Source organism: Aspergillus nomiae (genome assembly GCF_001204775.2).
Source record: "Aspergillus nomiae NRRL 13137 chromosome Unknown contig00501, whole genome shotgun sequence".
In the NCBI taxonomy this organism is placed as follows: domain Eukaryota; kingdom Fungi; phylum Ascomycota; class Eurotiomycetes; order Eurotiales; family Aspergillaceae; genus Aspergillus; species Aspergillus nomiae.
In genome coordinates this window covers 1-22506 of record NW_015378556.1, presented here as the reverse complement: position 1 = coordinate 22506, position 22506 = coordinate 1, and the positions used below count along the sequence as shown (strand labels likewise).

Sequence of the window (22506 nt, the reverse complement as noted above, 5' to 3'; positions counted from 1 at the left end):
CTATAACCTAATTTAATTAAAATTAATTAATCTCTTAATTATAATTAATAAATATATTTTAAAATACCTTTATTAAAAATATAGTATTAAAGCTATATTTACTATCTATAATTTACAAATACGGTATTGGATCTTATATCCATTGGAGCGGATATGCCGCAGCAGTCTATACAATAGGACCTGGACTGTAGATCTCGACGACAGGAGATCACTACCACACTGACGGACATCAGCCCTCGCCCACGTGTGACAGGTACTATCTGGGATTCAATCTCTATCAAAAGAGGTCACCGCTTGTTTCTCGATTCTCTTTCTCGCAGATTACCGGGAATTGGTGGTTATGACTTAGCATGGTTCAAAGTCCCGCTCCGAACAGATATAAACCCCACCATCTAGATCGTAATCTACGACTTCGGCCTCCGGTGGATCGTGGAGTACCCCAGAAGGTGAGATCGTTTGGTCGAGGATCAGGCCACCGTTGCCGACATTCCGTTGGGCGTGTTGCTATAGCCGACATTCTTTGTTTGGAAAGGTACTAAAATCCAGGGGATAGCCAAACGGTAGTGCTGAGAGGTTAGAGAAGTCAGAGTCATCGTGATCTCAATCGATCTCAATCGGGAGCTGGAGCTATGGATCTGAAGTATCAAGCCACCCAAAGGGGTTGGTTGGTTGTTCCAGTGTGGCAATCAGGATTTGAAGAACCTAACAGATTATTATACTTGAAAGTACTTATTTTCCTCATGGTACAGTGGGTCTAGCGGGTTTGCTCCTCTGCAGCTGAGCCAACCAGCATGGACTGAGAACTTCTGGAGCGCTGGTACCGCGAATCCTCTTTGATGTCAACAGATTCCTTCACCCATCCACTCGACAGATGATAGTATAGGATTAATTTCTCATGAAACTCAAATTTTGTCAGCACCTTCCTCACCCGTATCATATTCGAGATGTCCTGGGGCGATGAAGCTGACGTTCCTCCCTCGAGCACGACAACTCGCTGAGCCACTGGTAGAAGCTGGTTACTATTCCAGAGACCCTCCAGTAGAGTTTGGGACTGTAAGGTCATTAATGCCCGTTCTCTCACTTGGTGATCTCGACACTTGAGAACTATGGAATAGAGGATTGGCACCGTGCCAATATCTAGGTGGAAGTGAGGCTGCGTATTTACGGAGCCATTATTCACATCCCGTACCTGTTCGGCACAGTAGACCATACGGCGAAACAAGTCATAGTATCGATCCCATACCGACGGGTCATCCCGGCTCTGAAACCCTGCCACCGAGATCTCCACCTCGAGGTATTCCCGGTAGAGCTGTAACAGTGCCTTAGTCCGCCTATCGGCAGGACTTGTCATCCTGTAACGGCGGGTGAAGCAGAATCGGTCGAAGGCATTACGCCAGTGGCTAAAAGCTAGGACTCCCTCCTGACCTCGTTTCATGCATAAAATCACAATTTCGAGGAGTGAATTTCGGGCATCTGTAGGTGAATGGAAAATAGTATGACTAGATAGGGTCGATTTACTGGATTTGATTGTGGACAATGCGATGCTCGAAATTTCGTCATCGAGGTCTCCGACTAGCTAAAGCTTCAACTTTGATTAGCCACTTATACCTATTATCAGATACCTCCATCAGGGGACTGAATGAGTAGTGAAAGCTTACCAGGAAGGCTTGCAACGACAAGCGGAATAAAAACGCCTCTACTAAGCCGATAACTGCATCGAGATCGGACGAGTCTTCCCTGCTGTTGGATGTTGGGCCTCCACATCGACGCTTCTGTATTCCTCGCAGGAGCCCAATCGCGCGCTTGAGAAGAACTATCCCATGAGCCACCCGCCCCCGCAGTATCTGTATCCAGTCAGAAATCATTCCATGGGTTGTGGTGGAGGTGCAAGAGCCACTACCTACCTCGATGCAAATGAAAAGTGCAGACGACAGAAAATGGACAAATAGCCCACGTGGAGACTTGGCTGTGTACAGTATATCCTTGATAGCTTTGTTATAGTATTGAAGGGCCAGATAAGTCGTACTCTCGTCCTCGTGGCGGGTAAAGAGTTCGTGATAGGACGCTAGCGTGACTAGAGCATGCCGTATACTCGGTTCTGACTGAGCCAGCTGTGGGACCCAGACGCTCCACAGCTCATCAGGAAAGAAAGTCGAGATCTGTGGCAGCGTTTGCTCAAAGTAAAACTGGAGGGCCCGTGACTCTCGAGGGTCCCTGCATGGTGTGAGTGTCGCCGGTGGTGCCTGTGGTTCTGTCGCCAACGGGACTGGATCCCTGTACCCGTCGCACCGTCGCTTGCTTGATGTGCCTGAGATATTTTTTTTGATTACGAGGTGATTTTGATGTTGAGCGGAGGTCAGTTAAGCGACTACTCACATCTCGAACAATGGGGTCGCGTCTCATCGCACTTGACTTTTCGAACTAATCACGGAATAAGATACTCTGATCATCATGATACAGGAGCATGCAGGGTTTGAGACTAGCACTGACTTCTGCATTTTGGTCATATTAGCCCGGGCGACAAGAAAATTCGGAAGGGCAAGGGAAGGCCACTTACTTGCAGGTGATGCAGCCACTGCGAACTTTGGGGGCCCGGGCTCGCTGGCGCTGGCCAGGCTTAACACGTGTCATTGCTGGAGCTGATACAGATTTACACTAATGAGGAGTCCGGGGTTGGGGTTAAGATTGAGAAATGACGAGGAAGAAATATGCAGCGTGTCCTTACGACCTCTAAATAGCTTCCAGTGTAGTGTCGCCTTCTGGTTCCATGGTTGGCATCGATGACCGTACGAGACGACCAATGGCAACGCTCGCAGAGCGGAGTAACCCCCACAACAGTCAACGACGCCGAATCTTCCCAGTTACTAATGGGATACAGAGCGTGGGAACACAAGCACTTACCAATTCACTCTACGGTAACTAGCTTGCGGTATTTCAGCTAGAATGACAAGTATTATATAGTTCATACAAAGCTCTGGAAAGGGGTTCAGGCACAGATAACGAGGTTTGTGAAAAATGTAGGAGCTCTGAGCATTCCAACACTCAGCATGATGCCTAATTCGTCGTCCCGCCACTCCTCCAGGCAGTGACCGCCACAAAAAGGTTGATTACCGCAGCTAGGCGTAAGAACCGGTGGCTGAGTTGCTAGAGCCCCGCAGCAAACCCACCCCCGTTTCCCCACAGCACTGATGAAGTTACTGCCCACCTCCCACGCCCCGAGAACCCCGGAATTTCGGTCGAGACATCCCAGAGCGGGTGGGACGACGCCGCACTTGCCTGTCGCCTGCGAGTATATAAATCAGCGACAAGGCGTCCATTTAAAACAATCCACTCCCCAAACCGCCTTATTCTTTCAGCTACTTTGTACAACCTCTACACTACTACACTACTTTCTGCACAGTCAATAAAACGTACGATGTCTTCTACGGAAATGACTGGACCTGAGATCAGTGATCAGATCAGGGAGGCTGTGGTTAGGCTCAGTGAGCAGGTCACCCTGATTACGTAACGATCACTGAGCAGCTCTGGGTAAAAGCGGCGAGGGGGTGAGCACTAGAACGGAAGGAGGGCGCCAAGCGTTGCCAGACCTTTTCTGGTATATATGTAATTGTATATTTGTTTGTCGAGACTAGAGTATTCTCAGGGGTCATTGGTTTCTGTAGCTCTACCTAGGAATACCGAGGCAGGTTGCGTGCTTATTGGGCAGGTAAACGTAGATATGGCTATAACTGCTCGCCAGCCCTACCCCTGAATATATATTAGAGAACCAGCCTCACCATGTTATGGATATTGATCTTGTATCAGGCAGTATCCATAGTACGTTATGAATACAAGTAGATGTATAACGAAATTGTACTAAGCAATTGACATGGGTAGAGTAAGTATGCAATGTCCCCAGCCCCCAGTATACAATAAGTACGTAGAGTCAACGATGCACTTAAACCCAGTGACTTGTTCGTCTCTGCTAATATCTGTGAGATTCTCGAGTCCCTTGAACCCTAACCCAACAGTTATTCCGGTTTTGAGCCTGGTATATGAATCCTAGAGATTCCTGGCAACATGGCTCAACTGCCGATGCCACAACGATCCTTATCGTAACAGGTTCACATAGTCTCCAGCCAGGGGCTCCATCTGCTTTAAATTGTATTATTATTTTTTGTCTATTTCCCGCCGCCTAGGATTATTCATCTCTTATTAATCCTGAAAGCTGTAGACTGAATACTCCTACGCACAGGATCGTTCTACGGTTTTCTTTGGTATTCCTTCTCTTTCCTTTAGCGTTCTTGATCATACCTATGATTCCATACACAGAGAATAAGTGAAGAAGATAGAAAGTAGAGAAGAGAAAGCGTGGAAAGAGTAATCTGGTATACCTAGGGAATGAAATCAAGAGTTTTGCCATAACTTAACACTACACCAAGGTCCAGCGTGACAGGCTCCTCTGTTCCTTACGTGAATCAAGATGAAGGGAATCGTGCGCCTGATGAATGCTTGCTACAGGCTTGAGAAAGGAGGGGAATATCAATCCAAACGAATTCAATCAATTGCAGAATGACTTCAATTGTCTCACTAGTTCCTCTCTATAAAACCCGCCATCATTTGTCGTTCCCGAGTTGATCCTCCATGAAATTGAGAAGTGCTTCGGCCTCAGAAAGGACGAGACGTCTCACTGGATACTGGATAGCGACTACTCTGACTTGGGTATTTAGCTTCCCTAGTAAGTCTTGAGCGATATTTACCCATCGGATGATGCTCAGCTCCTTTGATTGTCCAGGAAAGTCAATAAAAAAGCTTGATGCACTCAGCAGCGCCACAGAAAACGAGATATTAGCCCGCATCAGGCTAGATGCCGTGTTGTTTGATACTTTGCTTCAAATCACGGTCCAATTAAATGGACTTTAGAGGCCCGTATAAGGCTGCGCAAGTTAATACGACGCAAGAAGCGGTCGCTGCATGGGATCGTGGACTGCTGTCTTTGGCACACGAACCCGAGATCCATGGAATGTTTCTTGCTGGTTGTTGGAGCGAAAAAGCTCTTGTGTGTAGAGTCCGTGAAACCACGGTTGCTGGCCTATATGGGTACGTTTTCGTAACCTGCTGCTTATTGTGCTGGTCTAACAGTTCCCTAGCTATGGTACTTCGGGCCAGATGTGAAAGAAACCAACGCGCGGTGTCTGGCTTAGCGTCAGACGGATACAAATTCCGGTTCTACCGTCTTAATGACCATGGAGAGGTAATTGGCACTGTGTTACATAGTGCACACATCGTCGCAGGACTGGAATAGTACGCAGTCCAGACTGTGCACTGTGGGCATGGGGATGCCCAAGATATGCAGATCATCGGCTATCTGGCGATGATACTGTGAGAGGTCTCGCGTATTGCGCCTGGGGATATAGACAACGGCAGTTCTAGCTCTGGCTTAAGCTCTGTGCCTAAGCACGTTGTATCTGATCTGTTGGATGTTGGGGATAATAATCTATAGTTACACACGTATGGTTGTGAAAATGGCAGACTCGTTCCAAGGGTTGATTCCAGTACATTGTTGTAGTTGTATGTATACGCAGGATATTGGCGAAGGTAGTCTACGTATTCATTGCGTGTTTACTCGACCAGATTACTATGAAGACATAGACTAGAGTGTGGTGAGTAAGTGTGACCTCACCTCGAAAGAGATCATGATTGTGTACTGACGAAGAAAACCTGCATATTCTGCAACAGCTAAAGCATCTTTTCTCTATCCAAAAGCGGGAGTATAGCTAATCGAGTATCCTAATACTAGCATACGTGATAAACAGATCCTGCATACCTCACTCATCTATCATCCACCCGACCCCCTCCCAAGATGGCCAGCACCGACATACACAGAATCTTCTACATCCCAGAGATTCTGGAGAGGATTCTTCTAGATTGTGATATCTGTACTCTGCTCACATCTGTCCAACGAGTGTGCCACTACTGGCACGACCTAATCCTGAGCTCTGGTCCCCTCCAGGAAGCTCTCTTTTTCAAACCAGCCAAACGCCCTAGCACAGATCGTATCAGTAACCCACTTTTACGAGACAAGTTGTGGCCACAGTTTTTCAGGAAGCGGTTTCAGTTGCCTGATGAGTTTTTCCTTGACGAGATAACGTATACCTTCTCCGATATTGATCCCATTGACGAAGAGGTGTATCTCCGCAAGAATGCCAGCTGGCGACGCATGTTGATCCAACAACCCCCGACCCCGTATATTGGGATTATCGAAGCATACCCTGGACGGCAACAAGACCGGCCTTCATTTACCAGAGTTACATTCCGTCGCCACGGTGGATCTTTTCTCATGCCGCTTCTCCTTGATGGAATAGTCACGGCAGCATTGATGCCGCAGGAGAAGCCGTGGGTTTTCTGCGACTTAGATTGGGTTAGGGCGAACGAGATAAGCTCTACTGGAGAGAGCACGGTGGAGGATTCCGAGGAAAGTGCAGAATCAACAGATTCGTGCGACTCCGACCAGGAATGGTTTAGGGAGGATGAGACAAGTTCTACTGGAAAGCGCACAGTGAAGGATGGACTTTTGGAAGATATGCACCAACTGCAAAGCGCGGTATCACAATATCTACGCAAGCAGGAATGGTTTCGGGCGAAGGAGATAAGCTCTACTGGAGAGAGCACGGCGGAGGATCTGGAGGATAGTGCAGACTCAACATATTCGTGCGATTCTGACCAGGAATGGATTTGGGAGGACGAGACAAGGTCTACTGGAGAGCGCGCAGGAGAGCGCACAGTGAACCAAGTTGTGCGCGAGCTAGTAATTGCAATATCCAGATATTTACGCGACTGTGAAGTTTTGGTTATCACCGACCACTGTCATCAGATAGATGGCAAAACGATGGGTTCGCTGGACTGGTGGCTACGCTCATTGCGGAACTTCCGAATTAGTGAAACACGACGCCGTGAACGGATTCGGTGCTTTGAATACTTTGAACCTGCTCCTTACTTTTGCTAGTGTTGTTCCGCTTTCTTGATTTTATATTCTCTTGTTTAATTTTGTCAGCAAAGATAACTAGCGTAACTAGTAGTTAGTTAGTCTTAATAGCTCCATTTGAGATTATTTATCCTCATTCAACTGACCTTTCGACTTTCCTTCAGTTGTAGTTTGCCTTTTCATATTCTAGAATGACCTTAGTCGACTTTCCCCAGCTCGTCATCGCTATCATCTTCTACTGCTACAACAACTCCGCGTCGCTTGGCCCGTCAAGAACAGCAAGCAGCGCTCAACTTACTGGCTCAGCATTCTGTACCAGTACGGTATCCTGATTCTGGTCCTCTATTATGATCCTCCACTGGCTAGTGTCACGAAGCTTGTTCTACGCCCAAGTAATCCCTTATGACATATTCGAACAGCTAGAGTACAGCCCACAGCTCAAGTCGGTCAACTATTCGTGTCCATCTACCTTCTGAGCTGTTATTACTGGCACAGTTATGCTGTGTGCGGTGATTGCGCTGGCGTTTCTCAAATTCAAGTCCCTCATGGCGTTGGCCGCTGCTTGCCATCCACCGAAGAATGAAATCGACAATGCTGCCCTCGGCCCAATGATGTGAGGGGAGACACTTGCGCCACCAGCTGGGGTGACTGACCATTCTGAGAGGAGTGTGGAGAGGAGTGTGGAGAGGATAGGGCATTGTAGCTTCACCTCGGTGGATACTGTCAAGCCCTATTGACGAAATTATATGCTTGATGACTTTGCGTTGCTTCTTGCTAGCAGCGTATCCTACTGTTCTCGACATATCACACAGTTCGAGATACCTCTGACAGCATATAGCTTGCATTAATGTATCTCATAACACGTGTACTAAAATTACCTCCATATAGACATTATAACCAAGATATAAAGCAACCACACATCAACTCAAGACTATCCTCCCATTACTCCGATCCAATTTAACCCGCAGACTCTCAGCCCTTTCTTCAGCCTCCCTCTCAGACACGCCGACACCATACCCCTGACCCTGAAACAAGAACAACAGAGGAATAGGATCATTCCTCCACTTGGGGGCCCTCGCCTTCCGACTCTTCCACATAGTCCCAAGCAGCGTCACAGCACCCAACACCCAGACCAAAGCCGGAAGAACAATCCACGGCCACCTTACCTCGACAAAAGTCATACTAGCCATCGCCCGTCCAGCCGCCATGCGTGCACCCACCGGGTCCGAGTCTGCCCCAATATATGCCGAATCACGAAACGACTTCGTCACCGCTGCGGCGACATTCTCCATCGCGCATTTAAGCTTATCCATACTCCCCATGTCACAACCAGTGATGTTCCCAATAGCCATGGCCTGGAGAAAATCCGGCGCAGCATACATATCAAGCGGGCCGGGGAGAAACGAAGAACTATAGGCAGACCGCATGAGCCAGACTCCCGTGAAGAGACCCTGGAAGAAGGTATCGAGCGAGGAAACTGCAAGACCAGAGAACATGAAGCTTGTGTTTGGGCTGATGCCCTGTTCAAGACCCCAAGGGGGGTCGAAGTATATGCCTGCTGAGACGTTCGAGTCGCGGTTGCTGTCCCAGGTTGCGCGGCTCTTTTCCCACGTGTTGATTGTGGTTTCAGTGTAGATGTTGTCCTTGACGGTGGCGTTGAAGCTGTGGACGACCGGCTGGATGGAGCATTCCGTGGCATGCCACTTTGTGGTGTTTTCTGTAAGCATGGTTTTCATGGTTAGGTTGGTCGGGACGACCATCTGGATTGGGGATAGAGTGGCGTTCTTATAGATCAGCGCTGTTGAGGCGTGCACGGTTGCGATGGACAAGGGTTGGAGGACATCCATGCCGGAGAGGAACCATGCTGTTGTATTTGCGAGTGGGAGGGTCGCTGAGCAGTTTGTGATTCCGGTGTATCCCAAGGGGCTTTCTGTGATGGTGGTGCAGGTTGTATTGAGCAGATCTGTGACGTCTGAGCAGCGCGCGCGGACTTCGATAGCGGCAGTTGGGCCCCAGGTGCAGTTGCTCGTACTGCAGATGTATTTGGGGGTGGCCCATGGCTTGGACTGGTCGTTGTTGAAGAGTGAATTATACACGTTTGCTTTGAGGGATGGGTCGACCCAGACGACTGCATCGGTTTGTCTCAGTTATGGCTTGCGACGTGTGGCTGTTGGCTGACTTACTGGCATCGTTCTGCAAAGGGGGCCCGGTGGTGTTGTAGTATGTGCTATTTGCGAGGAAGGCTCTCTGAGAAGAGTCGTAGACTGAATTTGGGAAGTAATGAATGAGGTTCTGCGTGAAGGGATCGAAAGCTAGTGCTAGAATCACAGCCAAGCTACCCCAAACCGCGAAGTGTCTGTATAAAGGCAGAATCCATTAGTGGAAGACGTAGAAACAACAGAACAGTGCCCATTTACTCACCGAAACCGCAACGTCCATAACAATTCTCCACTTCCATAGAACCCTCGACTAGCCGTATCGAATGTCCGGAGATTCGACATGGGCCGTGTGCCCTGCGCGAACCACACCCACTTCAACTGACCCAGGGCCGCGCTGATCGCGTACAGAACACATCCCTTCGAGATCGTGCTCAGCCAGGAGATGACCGAGTTCAGGGAGACGTGCTTCCAGGAGGGTTGCGGTTGCTGGTCAAACTTGGCGAGGATGACGATGATGGCGATGAGGGTTGCAGCTGACAAGATAAGCGCCAGGACTTCCCAGATATACCATTCAGAGCTCAGCGTCGATATCGATTGTCTGGAGAATCTTCTTTTGTTGTTACCCCCTGTTTTCTCGAGGGAGGTTGATACCGAGTCGCGAAATATCAGTCGAAGCCCATCCGCACGTAACATTTGGTCATCGCTTTGCGGTATGGGTTCGTCAGAGGGTATACTCGAGACGGGCGAGTCCGACTCTGAGGCCTCTGAAGGCATATTGCTGCTGTGGATTTATCCACCAGCACGGCGGAGAGATGTGATCACCTCCTTTCATTTCGGCATCAAGGCTGTGCTTATACTCTATAATAAAACGGGCAGTAAGATCTGCATGGCACGGGATATCTTAGCTTTGGTGCTAGAATTCTAGTCGCGGAATAGCCAGCCCAATGAACGTTAAGACGTTTTGCAGCCTTGCGGTCTGCTGTTGGGAGGGGCAGTGTTTGGGGTCCAAAAGTGAGGCTTAGGTGGAGACTTTTGGGCTATGCTTGGTACTTACTTTAATACGCCCGTTTGATGGACTTTGGGATATCTATTTATTGTTGCAGCATCGCATGCGCCTGATGCCACGCCAGTTGGTTGTTTTACCCGTGGTAGTCCTAAACCCTGAAATTCGGCCCAATTAACAAGGATAGCACCTGACGAGTTTGTTGCTAGCTACAACCTCTATAAATGCATCATGAAGTTTGCCTAGTACTGATAACTGATATTATTGATACCAGGGTGCGCAGAAGAGATTATCCCGAAAATTTTAGTTCCTTTCGCCATTCTTCCACTTGTATTTTCTAGTTTAATCTATAGCCTATAGGGTACTAAGGTGCAACCAGTCAATGGTTTTCTAACAAAATTCACGGCTAGTTTTGATAGTACGACAGATTGCTGTAGACAGGACTGATCCGTATGGTGTCCTAGATCTCGATGAGAACGATATAAAGCCGTCATTCTGGATGATACGAGGGGCTCCGTACAGAGAAATATAACATGGGACTTATACAGCCTGAGCGAGGCATCGATATCGCCGTCCTACGGACGAGAATTGAATAGACTTCTCCAATCTGTACTTAGTTAACAAGTGCCAGTCCGGGTCCACTATAGTGTGGTGTTGCCTTTCAACTACAGCTTACAATTCAAGTATGACAGAAAACTAAGATACCACAGTACTTTTCATTCATGAGGTCAGACTAGATGAATTCTGAAAGAAGTCCCCCCCCTAAACTGGGAAAGAGAACCGACACACGCCATGTCTAGAACATCCACGTCCTACATTCACCACGATGTTGACAGCATGGCCTATTACCTACAATTGGCTCTATCTGGATTCACCTGCACACTGCACTCAATACTGCCTAACTTATCTATATAAAGAGCCTCCTTCCCCCCTGAGAGAAGATTTCTCGATACTCATCATCTATGACTTCTTGATCTGCCCTTCACCCTATGGTCGTATGAACCTCGTAATATGGAACCAGAGATATAGGTATCTCTAGGAACAACTCATTAACGCCTTACTACTGGGGCAAAAACTATTATCACCCCCCTGCATAGATGGGTGGAATGAGTATACCGTGGTCCTATGGACCTGGTAATATGGGTCCGGAGATTTAGGGATCCCTAGGAACAGCCCATTGAAACCTTACTCCTGGGGCAAACAAAACAGCCATCCCCCCTGCATGGAAGGATGCAATGAGCATCTCCGGAAGCCATTACATACATTGACAGCCTCCGGAATTCAGTTAATACGGAACAGTATGCGGCGGTCAAATCTGCTCTCTCTGTTGGTCAGACCTACAGAGAGTTCGTTACACTCGTCACTGGAGCGCCGGGAACGGGCAAAACCTCGGTTTCCGCGACAATCGCCTTGTATCGTTCTCAGACCAAAAGACCGCTTCTGATAGTATGCGGCTCGAACCAAGGACTCGACGTGATCTCTAATCGTATTGTGAAAGCTCTCCAATTCCAAAACGATCCCCAGGGAGCCGATGGCATCTTTCAATTCGATACTGAATATCATGAGGAGGCGGAAACACAGTTCGCGCCGCGGATCCAAGCTGTATCAGACACAGAATTCGTCATGAAAATCCGCTCAGACCTGGGCCAAATGGAAATTGCCGATCAGCAATTTACCTTACTCCGGTTAAGTATCGAAGCATCCACCACCCAGCAAAACGGGCTGTCTCTAGGAAGTCATATAATCAAACGCCTTGAGTATGCGAAATGGTTGGGGCCAGGATGGCTTGGTAGTGACGACAATGAGATGGTTCCATTGTGGACATTCCTTACTTACCAGGAAGCTCTTGCTCGGAGGGGTTTCCTATTCTTGGAGGATGTGGTTGAAGATCCCAGCGTGATGGCAGATGCTGGTGATTCTGCCTATATGCTAGCAACTCTGGTAAGTCGCCGCAAAGGGGCATGGCGCGAACTGCAGCAGTTCAACCTGCAGAAAGCCCGGGTCGTTCTCTGCACGGCTAGCACAGCCGGCCGCAAGCTGCTCCGGGGCTTTTGGCCCTTGACGGTATTAGTCGAGGAGGCTTCCCAATTAACGGAAACATTGACGGTAAATGGTATCGCTCGCATTTTAGGGTCCGTGAAGAAAGCCGTTCTCAGTGGTGAAATCAAGCAGTTGGGCCCAACAGTACCTTCCAGAAACGCGGATGAGTTTTATGACTCTGAGACGCTACCCTTCTTTGCACGTTTCCTCTAAAAAGGCATTCCAGGCGGCAATGAGGCAGCTAGTGATACATTGTGAAAACTGGCGATGCCTTCTTTCATCGTGTATATCACGAACTCCGGCTTGTGGCGGCGCGAAAATGCGTCGTCCATGTTTAATCTTGAATATGTTATAGAGATGACAAACCTGGTTTAGGCCTTCGCTAAAGCCAGCCTCACAGAACAGGACATAATGATCCTGTCATACTATTCAGAGGAGATTCGGGTCTTGAAGCAGCAGGTGTTTCATGGTCTAGTGAATCACATTGCAATCGAGATCAAGTCAGTCGACTTTGCTCAAGGAAGGAGGCGAAGATAGTCGTCCTCTCAACGACTCGGCCGGGGGGAAGTCTTGGGATCGGGTTCGTGGCAGATAGACAACGGCAAAACGTTGCACTTGGGGCTCAATGGCAGCGATATGCTGGGTCAAACTCATCAACTACTATGGTGAGAAGGGCCGTTTGATTTCAATAGGCGGCAATAGACTTAAAATCCCAAATGAGAACGATATTATGGAAGTCAGGGCCCGTTGATTTCTTGCTGAACAAGTTATTGCGTGGATTGAAAGATAGCCGTAGAACGAATGATACGTGAAGAAGGCGCAAGCTATGCATATAACTATAGCCATGAGAGAGCGGGACATCGCTGCTATCTGCCACTATGCGGAATCCTTGAGATACTGACAGCGATCAACGACAGGACGTAAATTCGCAGATTCTCGGAAAGATGCTCAGCAAATGAAACGGGCGGTCAAGGAGAGAGAAAGGGAGATCTGTAGGATTACTGGGGCACAATATATCACAAGCTATTCAGATGCTGTTGTATAATTCATGCGGATTTCTATATCACCATATTACAACTTCTTGTAATGCAACTGCACTACTCATGTAACCTGTCTGCTTGTCTACTCCTCCTTCTCAAACAACCTCATAATCCCCTGCATCCCACGAGCTGCAGCAACATCCAAAGCTGTCAGGCCTTGCTTATTCTCCTTCCTAGCATCCAAGTCACGCGCCATCAATTCCTCGAACAACCACACGCCATCGGGCTCACTCTCACTCTCACGAGTGTCTTCCCGCCCGGCAATGGCATGTAGCAAGGTATCCCCATTGTCATTAACCGCAAATATATCATGAACTTGGAACATCTGGCGGACATCCTCTTCTGCAGGTGGTGAGCCGATACCGTATTCGTCTCGCTCCTTGATTGTCCGGACAAACGGGAATAATGGAGTGTCTCCCTGGGCGTCCCGGGCATTGACATCGCAGCCGGATTCTACGAAGCGAACGTAGAGGTCTTTCAGCTCAGCTTGGTGGTAAATCTCCTTTTCTGGTCGGTGGCTGTGGTCAGGAGAGCTATAATAGACTAATAGTGGGGCGAGAATGTGTAGTGCTGTTTCGCCGTTCGGGCCTGTTATGAGGGGGTTTACACCAGCAGCAAGCAATGCGTTGGTCATTTCAAGTCTTTCGTTGATATTCGAGTAACTGAGTGCGTAGTAAAGAGGGGACAGGCCGGCGTTGTCGGTTGTAGAATAGGGTGCACCTTTTTCTAATAACATGGCGACGGTTTTGCATTTGCCTGAGCGGGTGGCAAGGTGGAGAGGGGTTGAGCCATCCTTGTCTGTGATGTGGATATTTGCGCCGGCATCTATCAGTTCAATTGATGTCGACTCTTCGCCTGTATAGTATCCGTCGATGGAGGAGCAGACACTCAGTAAGGGGGTAAGGCCGTTGCGGTCTATGGCTTCGAGAACATCTGGTCGAGATTTTAAGATGGGCCCAATGCGGCCATTGTGGTGGGCAATCTGATGGAGGACTGTGCTGTTGCTCTCCTCAAGCTCCAATAACGGATTTGCTCCCCGCTGCAGGAGGAGGGTCATAATCGTCTCTCCTACTTCTCTTGGCTCCAAGGCGGCAGCTAGGAGGGGCGTTTCTACCTTGGGACCTGTCCCATATCGTCTCTTTGGGTAGTATACCGCATTGACATCCGCACCAGCGTTCAGGATCATGGCTACAGCATCACAGTTGCGACTTTCTATGGCAGCAAATAAGGCTGGCACATGGCCCAGATTGATATCGGCGCCGTGGTCAATGAGCCTCTGGACGAGTTTACAACCTCGGTTGGTTTCTAAAGCCACAAGAAGAGGCGTAGAGTCCTTATTGGGAGATAGTTTGTTGATATTCGCGCCGTGCCTTAGCACCACCTCCAGAGTCTCATCCCTCCAGAAGCCATGTTTACGTTGACCGTGGCTTTTGCCGGAAAGCGCACATTGTAGGACGGTGTTTCCATCCGAGTCTGTGATTTCAAGGTCTGCTCCTGCGTTGCAGAGAATCTCGAGTGCTGAGATATTCCACCACTGCCTGCCCGCTGCGAGCATATGTGTAGCCGTGTATTCTGGAGTTGATTCTTCAGTGAATTCGTCGGAGTCCACGTCGAATGGCTCTTGATATGAAGCATTGACATCGATGCCCAATTCTATCAACATAGTCATCATCTGCAAGTTGGACAACTTTCGACCCGCTGCAACGTGAAGCAGCGGGGGAGAGAAATCATTAATATCCTTAACATACGGTGCCATAGTCTTCATCATGGATAAAAGACCCCAGTGCGCAACATAGTGTACTGGGGTCAGCCCTTCAGGGCCTTTGGTCATCAGGTCTACTCCAGCACCTAGTAGAGCATCTAGTAAAGCCTCGTTTCTCAAGAATATAGCAGCTTGAAGAAGGCTATAGGCGTCTGCCTTTTCCAGACTAAGAGCTTGAACGATGTCCTCAGCGCGCATGCTTTTCGACGAGCATACCTGACCCATTAAGGCTGTTAGTTCACACTGCTGTGTGCGAATTGAGAGCAAATTCCATACATCCTCGTGACCTAGATGTAGAGCGATATCGCCAGCAGTTTGACCAGAGCTATCTCGCAGATTGACGTCTGCGCCTGCAGACAGGAGTAACCGGACAATATCCTGCATCATGTATGCTTCGTCTTCACGCTCGATAGCGAAGCCTAGATGCCAATGGGCATCATGTAGCTGGTCCCGCAACATCGGGTGTATAAAAGGTCCCAATGTGTTGGACCCATCCATAGTTCTTCCCCACAACTCTCCTCCGCGATATTTACGCTGTTTTCTTAGTGTTGCCACATCGACTTTATGCTCTGCAACCATGTGCAGCGGGGTCCTCCCGTGGTAGTCTGCGATGTTGAGATTTGCTCCAACCTGCAACAGGTGATAGACACATTCAGAGTTCCCTGAACTAGCTGCGTAGTGCAGAGGAGTGCAACCACGATTATCCTTTTGGTCCAATGACCAGGAGCTTTCCGTATATAGTTTGCATAGCATGCCCACGACATTGCTTTGCGCCGCGGCGGCCGCGAAGTGTAGCGGAGTTCGACCGTCATTTGACTGGGCCTGCATATCTGCCCCTGCCTGTATAAGTCGCCATGTGATGATTTCCGATTTCGAAGAAGCACAATGAATAGGCGCAAGACCTTCATTATCTCGTGAATTCATATCCAAGCCGAGACTTGGTTGCAAGAGGAAGTCTATCCGGTCACAGGTGCTCGGGTTACTAAGATTGGCAACTTTGTGTAGAACTGTTTGCCCTCGATAGTCTGTTGTGTTGGCCAGCCCGCCAAGTCCAAGAATTACCTCGAGTTTAGCTTGGAGGGGAAGGAAATGGTCCCCTGATACGACCGCGTCATGAAATGGAGTGTTTCCATCCAAGTCGACGCCGTTAATGTCAACCCCTTTTTGTATGAGTAATTTCATAACTTTCATTGTTGAGTTCAAGTCTTCCTCTCCATTCCCGTGCAGCGTTAGTTGAACTTGTGCAACTAAGTGGAGGCCTAATTGAACTATTAGAACAGTTATGCATTCAAATATATCTCACCTATACCCACACGACTTGTGCTGAAAGTCTAATGCTTTTGCATTAGCACCATTCTCAAGTAATCCAATGATGAAGTGCGGCTCCGCATTTGCGCACGCAGCAAGTAGGGCTGTCCTTCCCCTTCGGTCTCGAGACTCAAGATCTAGTCCTTTCTCTGTGAATAATGAGATGGCCTTTACTCTTTCATGGCCGTCGTTTCCAAAGGCTAGCTTATACAAACAGGTCTCTCCGGCTTTATTCTTGACCGTGGGATCTGCGAATTCCAGCCAGTTCTGTACGTGGGAGTACTTGAGCATCCATGACGCGCAAATGTGATGCAGAGCCGTATTGCCATCCGAGGCCTGCAGGTTTGGGTCCGCCCCATTTTCGATGAACGGCGTAACATCAACGATTCGATTCATCGCGGCAGAGATAAGAGGCGTTACAAAATCTCCCTGTCGACCATGGTTGATATTGGCTCCAGCTTTCACAAACAATTTGAGAACCCTAGAGTTCGTGTTATCTATTGATAGGTTGTGCAGGGGTGTATCTCCCTTGTTGTCAGTCGCACAGGGATTGGCACCATGTTGGAGGAGAAGCTCCACGAATCGCTCTGTTCTATCTGATCCACGGGGAGCACACATATACTGCTTAGTCCAGGCAAACAGTGCAGTCTGACCGGCCTCATTTTTTGCTTCAAGATCGCAACCTGCTTCGATCAGCAAAACGCCTGTTCTCTTCCACTCCTTGATGCTGCAAACGTCCCCTTCACTCCAACTTCTATATCCGGCGGCTGTCCAACCATGGATTGGAGTCTGTCCTCTTCCGCTCTTTGCGATTTCTATGTCAGATGGCGCCTCGGAATTGCTCAATCTGGCCGATCTCGCATTTACATCGGCACCATAATGAAGCAGAACACGAACTGTCTCCGGGTCACCGCGACGTGCAGCTAGGAATAAAGCTGTGTTGCCATAGCTGTCCCTCTTGTTCAAGTTTTCCAGAACTGCGGGGTACCTAAGAAGGGCTTCGAGAGTTTTCGATTGACCTGTAGCAGACGCCCAATGTGGAAGGATTGAGCTCATCGAAGGGAGATCCAGGTTCCGTAGCAGTTCCAAGACACAAGCTGTGTGGCCCAGCTCACACGCATAATGTATCGGTGTCTTCCCTAATGTAGACGGACTCCACCTCCAGTAGCCATGGTCTTCGCAGGACTTCGGAGACATGGGGTCTGCACCAGCCTCAAGTAAACGTTGTACGACCTTGACGTGGTTACCCCTCGCTGCGTGGTGAATGGGTGCTAGACCATCGATATCGATGGTTTTAAATGAGGCATTGTAACCTAAGAGAACAGTAAAAGTCTCAAATTGGCCATGCATACAAGCATAAGTGACTGCTGTCCGATTAAAAGAATCAGCAACATCCGGGTCCCATGTGCCTTTAGGAGATGTTGGGTATATGCCGATAGCCCAGCCTGAGCGGCGAGATGAAGTGGATGAAAGTTATCGGGGACTGTCTGGTTCTTTTTTGCAAATATGAAGTCCTTCCAGCTCTCGAAACTGTGCTTATCATTTTGAAAGAGAGTATCTAATTGTAATATGAACTCTGGGTCGCTGGCATCACACTTGGCTGCATGATAGAGTAGGTTCTGCGATGCGTACTGTAGGAATGGGAAATGGACCATTAGCTGTTTGCGGTCTGGCTCATGGTCTGCTGGCTTGGTCGGACGCTCAGACAATGACCAAGGTTTGAAACAGCCAGATAAGAGATAATCAACACACAAGAGAGTGAGAGAGCGATGGGTTGAGGTGGGTGTTAAGACGGGAAACCGGTTGCTAGTTTCAGTGGGAGTTATCGTAGTATTGCGATTGCTGTCTAAGAGGAACTCGGTAAATGAGTGGTGAATGACTTGCACAGTTTCGTTATCTAAGATCTCTAAAAGTGGGCCACATGATCTACGTATCATGACTTTTGCATCCTGCGAGCTACTTAGCCCGCTGCGATCAGAGGAAGTATTGACCAAAGCTGCTAATTCCGTGACCCGAAGTGGACGGCAAGCGTGTGTGACCCACGAGAGTAGCCAGCATTGAAAGTGTTGGCTAGCACCAGAGCGCAAAGAGTGTTCATGCAATATGCTGACATACATCTCTTCCAGTGAGCTAGGGAGGTGCTGTAAATGGTTCTCCACTGGCAGCTCAGATTGCAGAAGAATCTGATCGAGCATGAGACGGGCATAGAGAAACAAGCCTTGTGCTTTTCGGCTGAGCCTTTCCTGGACAATTGACTGACTTTCTGCCACAGCAGGATTATTTTGCTGGTTAACTAGACGGTGAGCTATGTACGTGGCAATATCCTGCTCCACCATTGCCCCTGTAAGACGGATACGATTCTGGAAGAAACCTTTAAGCGTTGTCTGAAGATGGGCTTCCGGACGACTGGTTATTATCAACTTGGTTGATTCCGGGCTCTGTTGCCCAAGCTTTTGTAACGATTGAAGAAAGCCATCATTCTCGATCGCAAGCTCATCTAATGCATCCAACAATATATATACCTTGGGAAGGGTGTCAACCCCGAATAAGAAGAGGCTCCAGAGCTCATGGAATGGAACGCTATCGACAGTAGGGTATAGAGCCAAAAGCACCTTTAGCCTTGCCTGAAGCAGAACACTATGACCTGAAAGTTGATACAGGCAATCTTGAACAAGCTGCCGAGGTTCGCTGTTTGTTTTGATGATTCGGCGAGCGAAGAAAAACAATACCGGTATACCTTCTTCTTTGAAGGTACGAATCAACCTTGCAGCCATAACAGACTTGCCGCTGCCGGGTATGCCTTGAAGCCATAAGGTGTTGATGTTTGCATCGTGCCAAGTCCGGTACTGATCTGTATGGAACAGCCAGTCCCCGGTCCCGGAGGCATGGGCACTCAGGTGTTTCTGATATTCACTGCCCTCCATCTCAAACTCTGTTGGGGACAGCCAGGTTTGTATCTGTTCAGTATCATGGCTGGTCACTATTGAGAATTAGCTGGGATTTTGGCTGTATATTTAGAGCTGATGTTCACACCGCTGGGAGCCAACGCTTCATCTGTGGGACTTCATTTAGCTTGAATGAATCAATCATGATAGCTTCAATCACTCACCCTGTTTTTCCACGAGCACAAAATCATCGCTGTCCATGGTTGAAGTGAAGATACTGAACGGTTGCTATTTGGAAGATTAGAGCTCTTCTTAGAGGTGAGCAGGCAGACGTGGGGCGGGCGAGCTTCTGCAGCCTAGGGAATACGAGTTGTATCTGCCGGACTTTTCTCCACGCATGACTGATTTCTATCCCTTAAAGTTGGTTTTAAGTATGGCTCGCTTCAGGCTGTTTTTATTATTAATTATTAATTCAACAAGTCTGAGTATATGTTGAGGATAAGTAGCTTCAGGAAAAATCGGTCTGCGAAATATACTGTGCCCATTTACGTCGTAGTCATTCTGGCTCCAAAGTGCGACAAATCAATAACGTTGCCTCCTTTTGATATATCAAATATCGCGGATGATGCTCGGCTATCTATAACCCTGACATGTGCTCTGAGAGTAGTATACCCTACTCTCTGTTCTATGCTCCATTTCCCATGTTCCGCCCGCTGCTTTCATTCAGCCGCTCCCACTCAGACCGACGTGACCAGGCTCAGCTGATGCTCTCAATATCTATCTGTACGGAGATGCACTTGTGAGAAAAGGCGTTGGTTGAGTCTCAAACTCGTGGTTATCAGGATGTCTTGTTGTTGTCTATCTTCTCATACTTCGTCTCGTTTCAGGTCTCCCGAGAGAACGTAACCTAATACTATTTGATTTAGCTCTCGGATTTCTTAGCATCTTCTTTGAGAGCCACGATCCGGTTGAGCACAACCGAGTCTTCAGTACTATCCGAGTCCATCGCCTATGTAATGGGAAGATATTAGCAACTAGTCTCTGCGCAGTTATATGTCAGGGAATCGGTGAGCTTACAAAGTATGCAACCCGCATGGCTTGGAACCGGACGCCTTCAGGCCCAGACTGGGTCTTTTCGCCCTCAGCCTGCGGCCAAGGAGCACGGCGGCGAACCTCATCAAACCCAGCGTTGACAAGTGCATCAGGGTAAACGTTCTCACTATCGGGATTAATGTCGTTGAGGAATCCACCTTCCGCAGCTTTGGGGTTTTCGGACTTGAACAGCGCATTATGGATCCGAACTGTGACCTTACGAGAGCCTTCCGGAACCCACTGGATGTATGCCTTCGGTTTCGGAGCGTCTTTCGCCAAAACGGCTTGGATCTCCGTTACCTTGCCGGTAGTCGGGTCCTTGGAGAAAGAAACTGCCTTAATAGGATGGGGTACCTGGAGCAAACCGACGGTCTGACCTGGTGACAGGCGGAAGAATTCCTTGGAAGAAACTTCGCGGAAATCGGACCGGTCGATATAAACAGTCGACGTCATCTTCAACTTATAGGAGCCAAATTCGGGCTGCTTTGGCGAGAATGGCAGCACTAGCTCTTGTCCGTCTAAATCGCCGATGTCTTGGATCACGACGCGAACAGGGTCTAGGACCAACATGAGGCGAGGGACGGTTGTTTCGAGATAACGGCGAACCGTCTGTTCGAATCGTGCAATCTGGATGGTGCTGAGCGACGTAGTCACACCTAGCTCGTTGATGAAAGAAAGAATAGCACCAGGAGGCACGCCACGCCGGCGAATACCAATCAAGGTATAAAGACGAGGATCATCCCAGCCGCGCACATGTCCCTTTTCAACAAGTTCCCTCAGAATTCGTTTACTCATGACAGTACCACTGACATTCAAACGGCCTAAAAGCTGCGTAAGCAGGAGTTTGACGTGGTCAACTATAGGAAGAGCAACCCACCATATTCGCGCTGCATCGGCTCATAGACACCAAGTGTCTTGTTCAACCATTCGTAGCTTTCACGCGCAGTAACAAACTCAGTTGTGCACAGACTGTGAGTGATACCTTCAAAGCTATCGCAAAGACAGCTGTATAGAGAATTAGTAACCATACATCTGAACTGCCTTCACGCCAGGAAAAGCACTTACTGGGCAAAATCGTAGGATGGATAGATACACCACTTCGTACCAGTACGGATATGGGGGGTACGGTTCTTAGGGATACGATAGGCGACAATATCCCACATCTGAGGGTTTCCGTTGGTGAGTAGCTCCTGGCGCATCCGCAAAAAGGCTGTCTGCGGCTCATATTTCCCATCGCGCATATCGCGGAATTTGGTAAGGTTGGTTTCCACATCCTGGGAGGCGTGGACACAGTGGAATCGTGGCGATTTGCCATCTTCACCCCCGCGTTGCAATTTAAGATCAGCCTCACCACAGTGGCAGACGTAGGCATTGCCTTGCTGAATCAACTTCTCGGCAAGGTCATACAAGCGCTGGAAGTTGTCACTCGAGTAGGTAATCTCATGAGGAGTAAATCCTGGGGGAGGTAAACCAATTAGCGGAGCGCACTAGATCCAAGTCCACGCGGAAAACCATACCAAGCCAGTGAATTATATCCTTGATCGCATCGAAATACTTCTCCTCCTCGGCGTCCGGATTCGTGTCGTCGAAGCGAAGCATAGTCACACCGCCGTGGTATCGCGCAAAACCGAAGTTAATCGCAATGGCCTTGGCGTGGCCGAGATGGAGATATCCATTGGGTTCGGGAGGAAATCTTGTTCTGACGTTTGGCGAAGGTCTCAAGTTGTAGACTTCAGCGAGGAAGCCCTGCTTGAACATAGCATCCGGATCGAGGGTGGGTTCGGCTGATTTGGGCGGAGCAGCAGCCTTTGTCTCCGGCTTGCTTGGCTGGTTCTCTTTCGCAGCCGCCTTGGAGGCCTTCTTGGCTCGCTTCTGCATACGTTTCTTGAGCTCTCCCTTAGACACCATTTCACCCGTCTCCGGGTCGAGCTGGAGCTTAGCAACTCCTTCCGCAACGGCGTCGGCCATTATGGCTTTCTTTGTAGGCTTTGCGAACACTGATCGGTGGTAGACTGTCGTGGATGGGAGGTTGTGATAGAATTCCCGCCGATGTGTGTCATAGCATCAGAACCCCGCCAGTGGCAGCCTTAGTTTTTCCTTTCCGCAACACGAGGGGCATGTGTCACGTGCTCAATTCAAGGTCCGCATGGCTGATTAAGCATGTTATCCACTCAGTTAGATCCTCGGGTTCGCCCTATATAGGTCTTTTCAAATAAATACATGATACATACGACCACAGGGTGTGGAGAACAG

At 48.8% G+C, this 22506-nt stretch overlaps 6 protein-coding genes across 6 annotated transcripts; 2 read left to right on the top strand and 4 right to left on the bottom strand.

Moving 5' to 3' along the window:
- Positions 1-754: 754 nt before the first annotated feature.
- ANOM_010965 (uncharacterized protein) lies at positions 755-2631 on the bottom strand (the record flags this gene model as incomplete). The annotated part of the gene is made up of 4 exons (XM_015556221.1): positions 755-1576; positions 1659-1844; positions 1905-2274; positions 2558-2631. 4 exons carry the CDS (start codon positions 2629-2631, stop codon positions 755-757), a joined length of 1452 nt encoding a protein of 483 aa, XP_015401984.1.
- A 3211-nt stretch (positions 2632-5842) lies between these two features.
- ANOM_010964 (F-box protein) lies at positions 5843-7004 on the top strand (the record flags this gene model as incomplete). Its single annotated transcript, XM_015556220.1, has 2 exons — positions 5843-6787; positions 6858-7004. The coding sequence occupies 2 exons, from the start codon at positions 5843-5845 to the stop codon at positions 7002-7004; spliced, it is 1092 nt and encodes a 363-aa protein (XP_015401985.1).
- Positions 7005-7884: 880 nt separating this feature from the next.
- Positions 7885-9897, bottom strand: ANOM_010963 (DUF3176 domain-containing protein; the record flags this gene model as incomplete). Its single annotated transcript, XM_015556219.1, has 3 exons — positions 7885-9092; positions 9148-9320; positions 9386-9897. 3 exons carry the CDS (start codon positions 9895-9897, stop codon positions 7885-7887), a joined length of 1893 nt encoding a protein of 630 aa, XP_015401982.1.
- A 1218-nt stretch (positions 9898-11115) lies between these two features.
- On the top strand, positions 11116-12379 carry ANOM_010962 (uncharacterized protein; the record flags this gene model as incomplete). Its single annotated transcript, XM_015556218.1, has 2 exons — positions 11116-11121; positions 11426-12379. The coding sequence occupies 2 exons, from the start codon at positions 11116-11118 to the stop codon at positions 12377-12379; spliced, it is 960 nt and encodes a 319-aa protein (XP_015401983.1).
- Positions 12380-13288: 909 nt separating this feature from the next.
- ANOM_010961 (putative ankyrin repeat domain protein) lies at positions 13289-19422 on the bottom strand (the record flags this gene model as incomplete). The annotated part of the gene is made up of 4 exons (XM_015556217.1): positions 13289-16227; positions 16282-17509; positions 17629-19256; positions 19386-19422. The coding sequence occupies 4 exons, from the start codon at positions 19420-19422 to the stop codon at positions 13289-13291; spliced, it is 5832 nt and encodes a 1943-aa protein (XP_015401986.1).
- Positions 19423-19670: 248 nt separating this feature from the next.
- Positions 19671-22221, bottom strand: ANOM_010960 (glutamine--tRNA ligase; the record flags this gene model as incomplete). Its single annotated transcript, XM_015556216.1, has 5 exons — positions 19671-20170; positions 20239-21074; positions 21131-21258; positions 21319-21709; positions 21771-22221. 5 exons carry the CDS (start codon positions 22219-22221, stop codon positions 20084-20086), a joined length of 1893 nt encoding a protein of 630 aa, XP_015401987.1. The 3' UTR covers positions 19671-20083.
- Between the last annotated feature and the right edge of the window lie 285 nt (positions 22222-22506).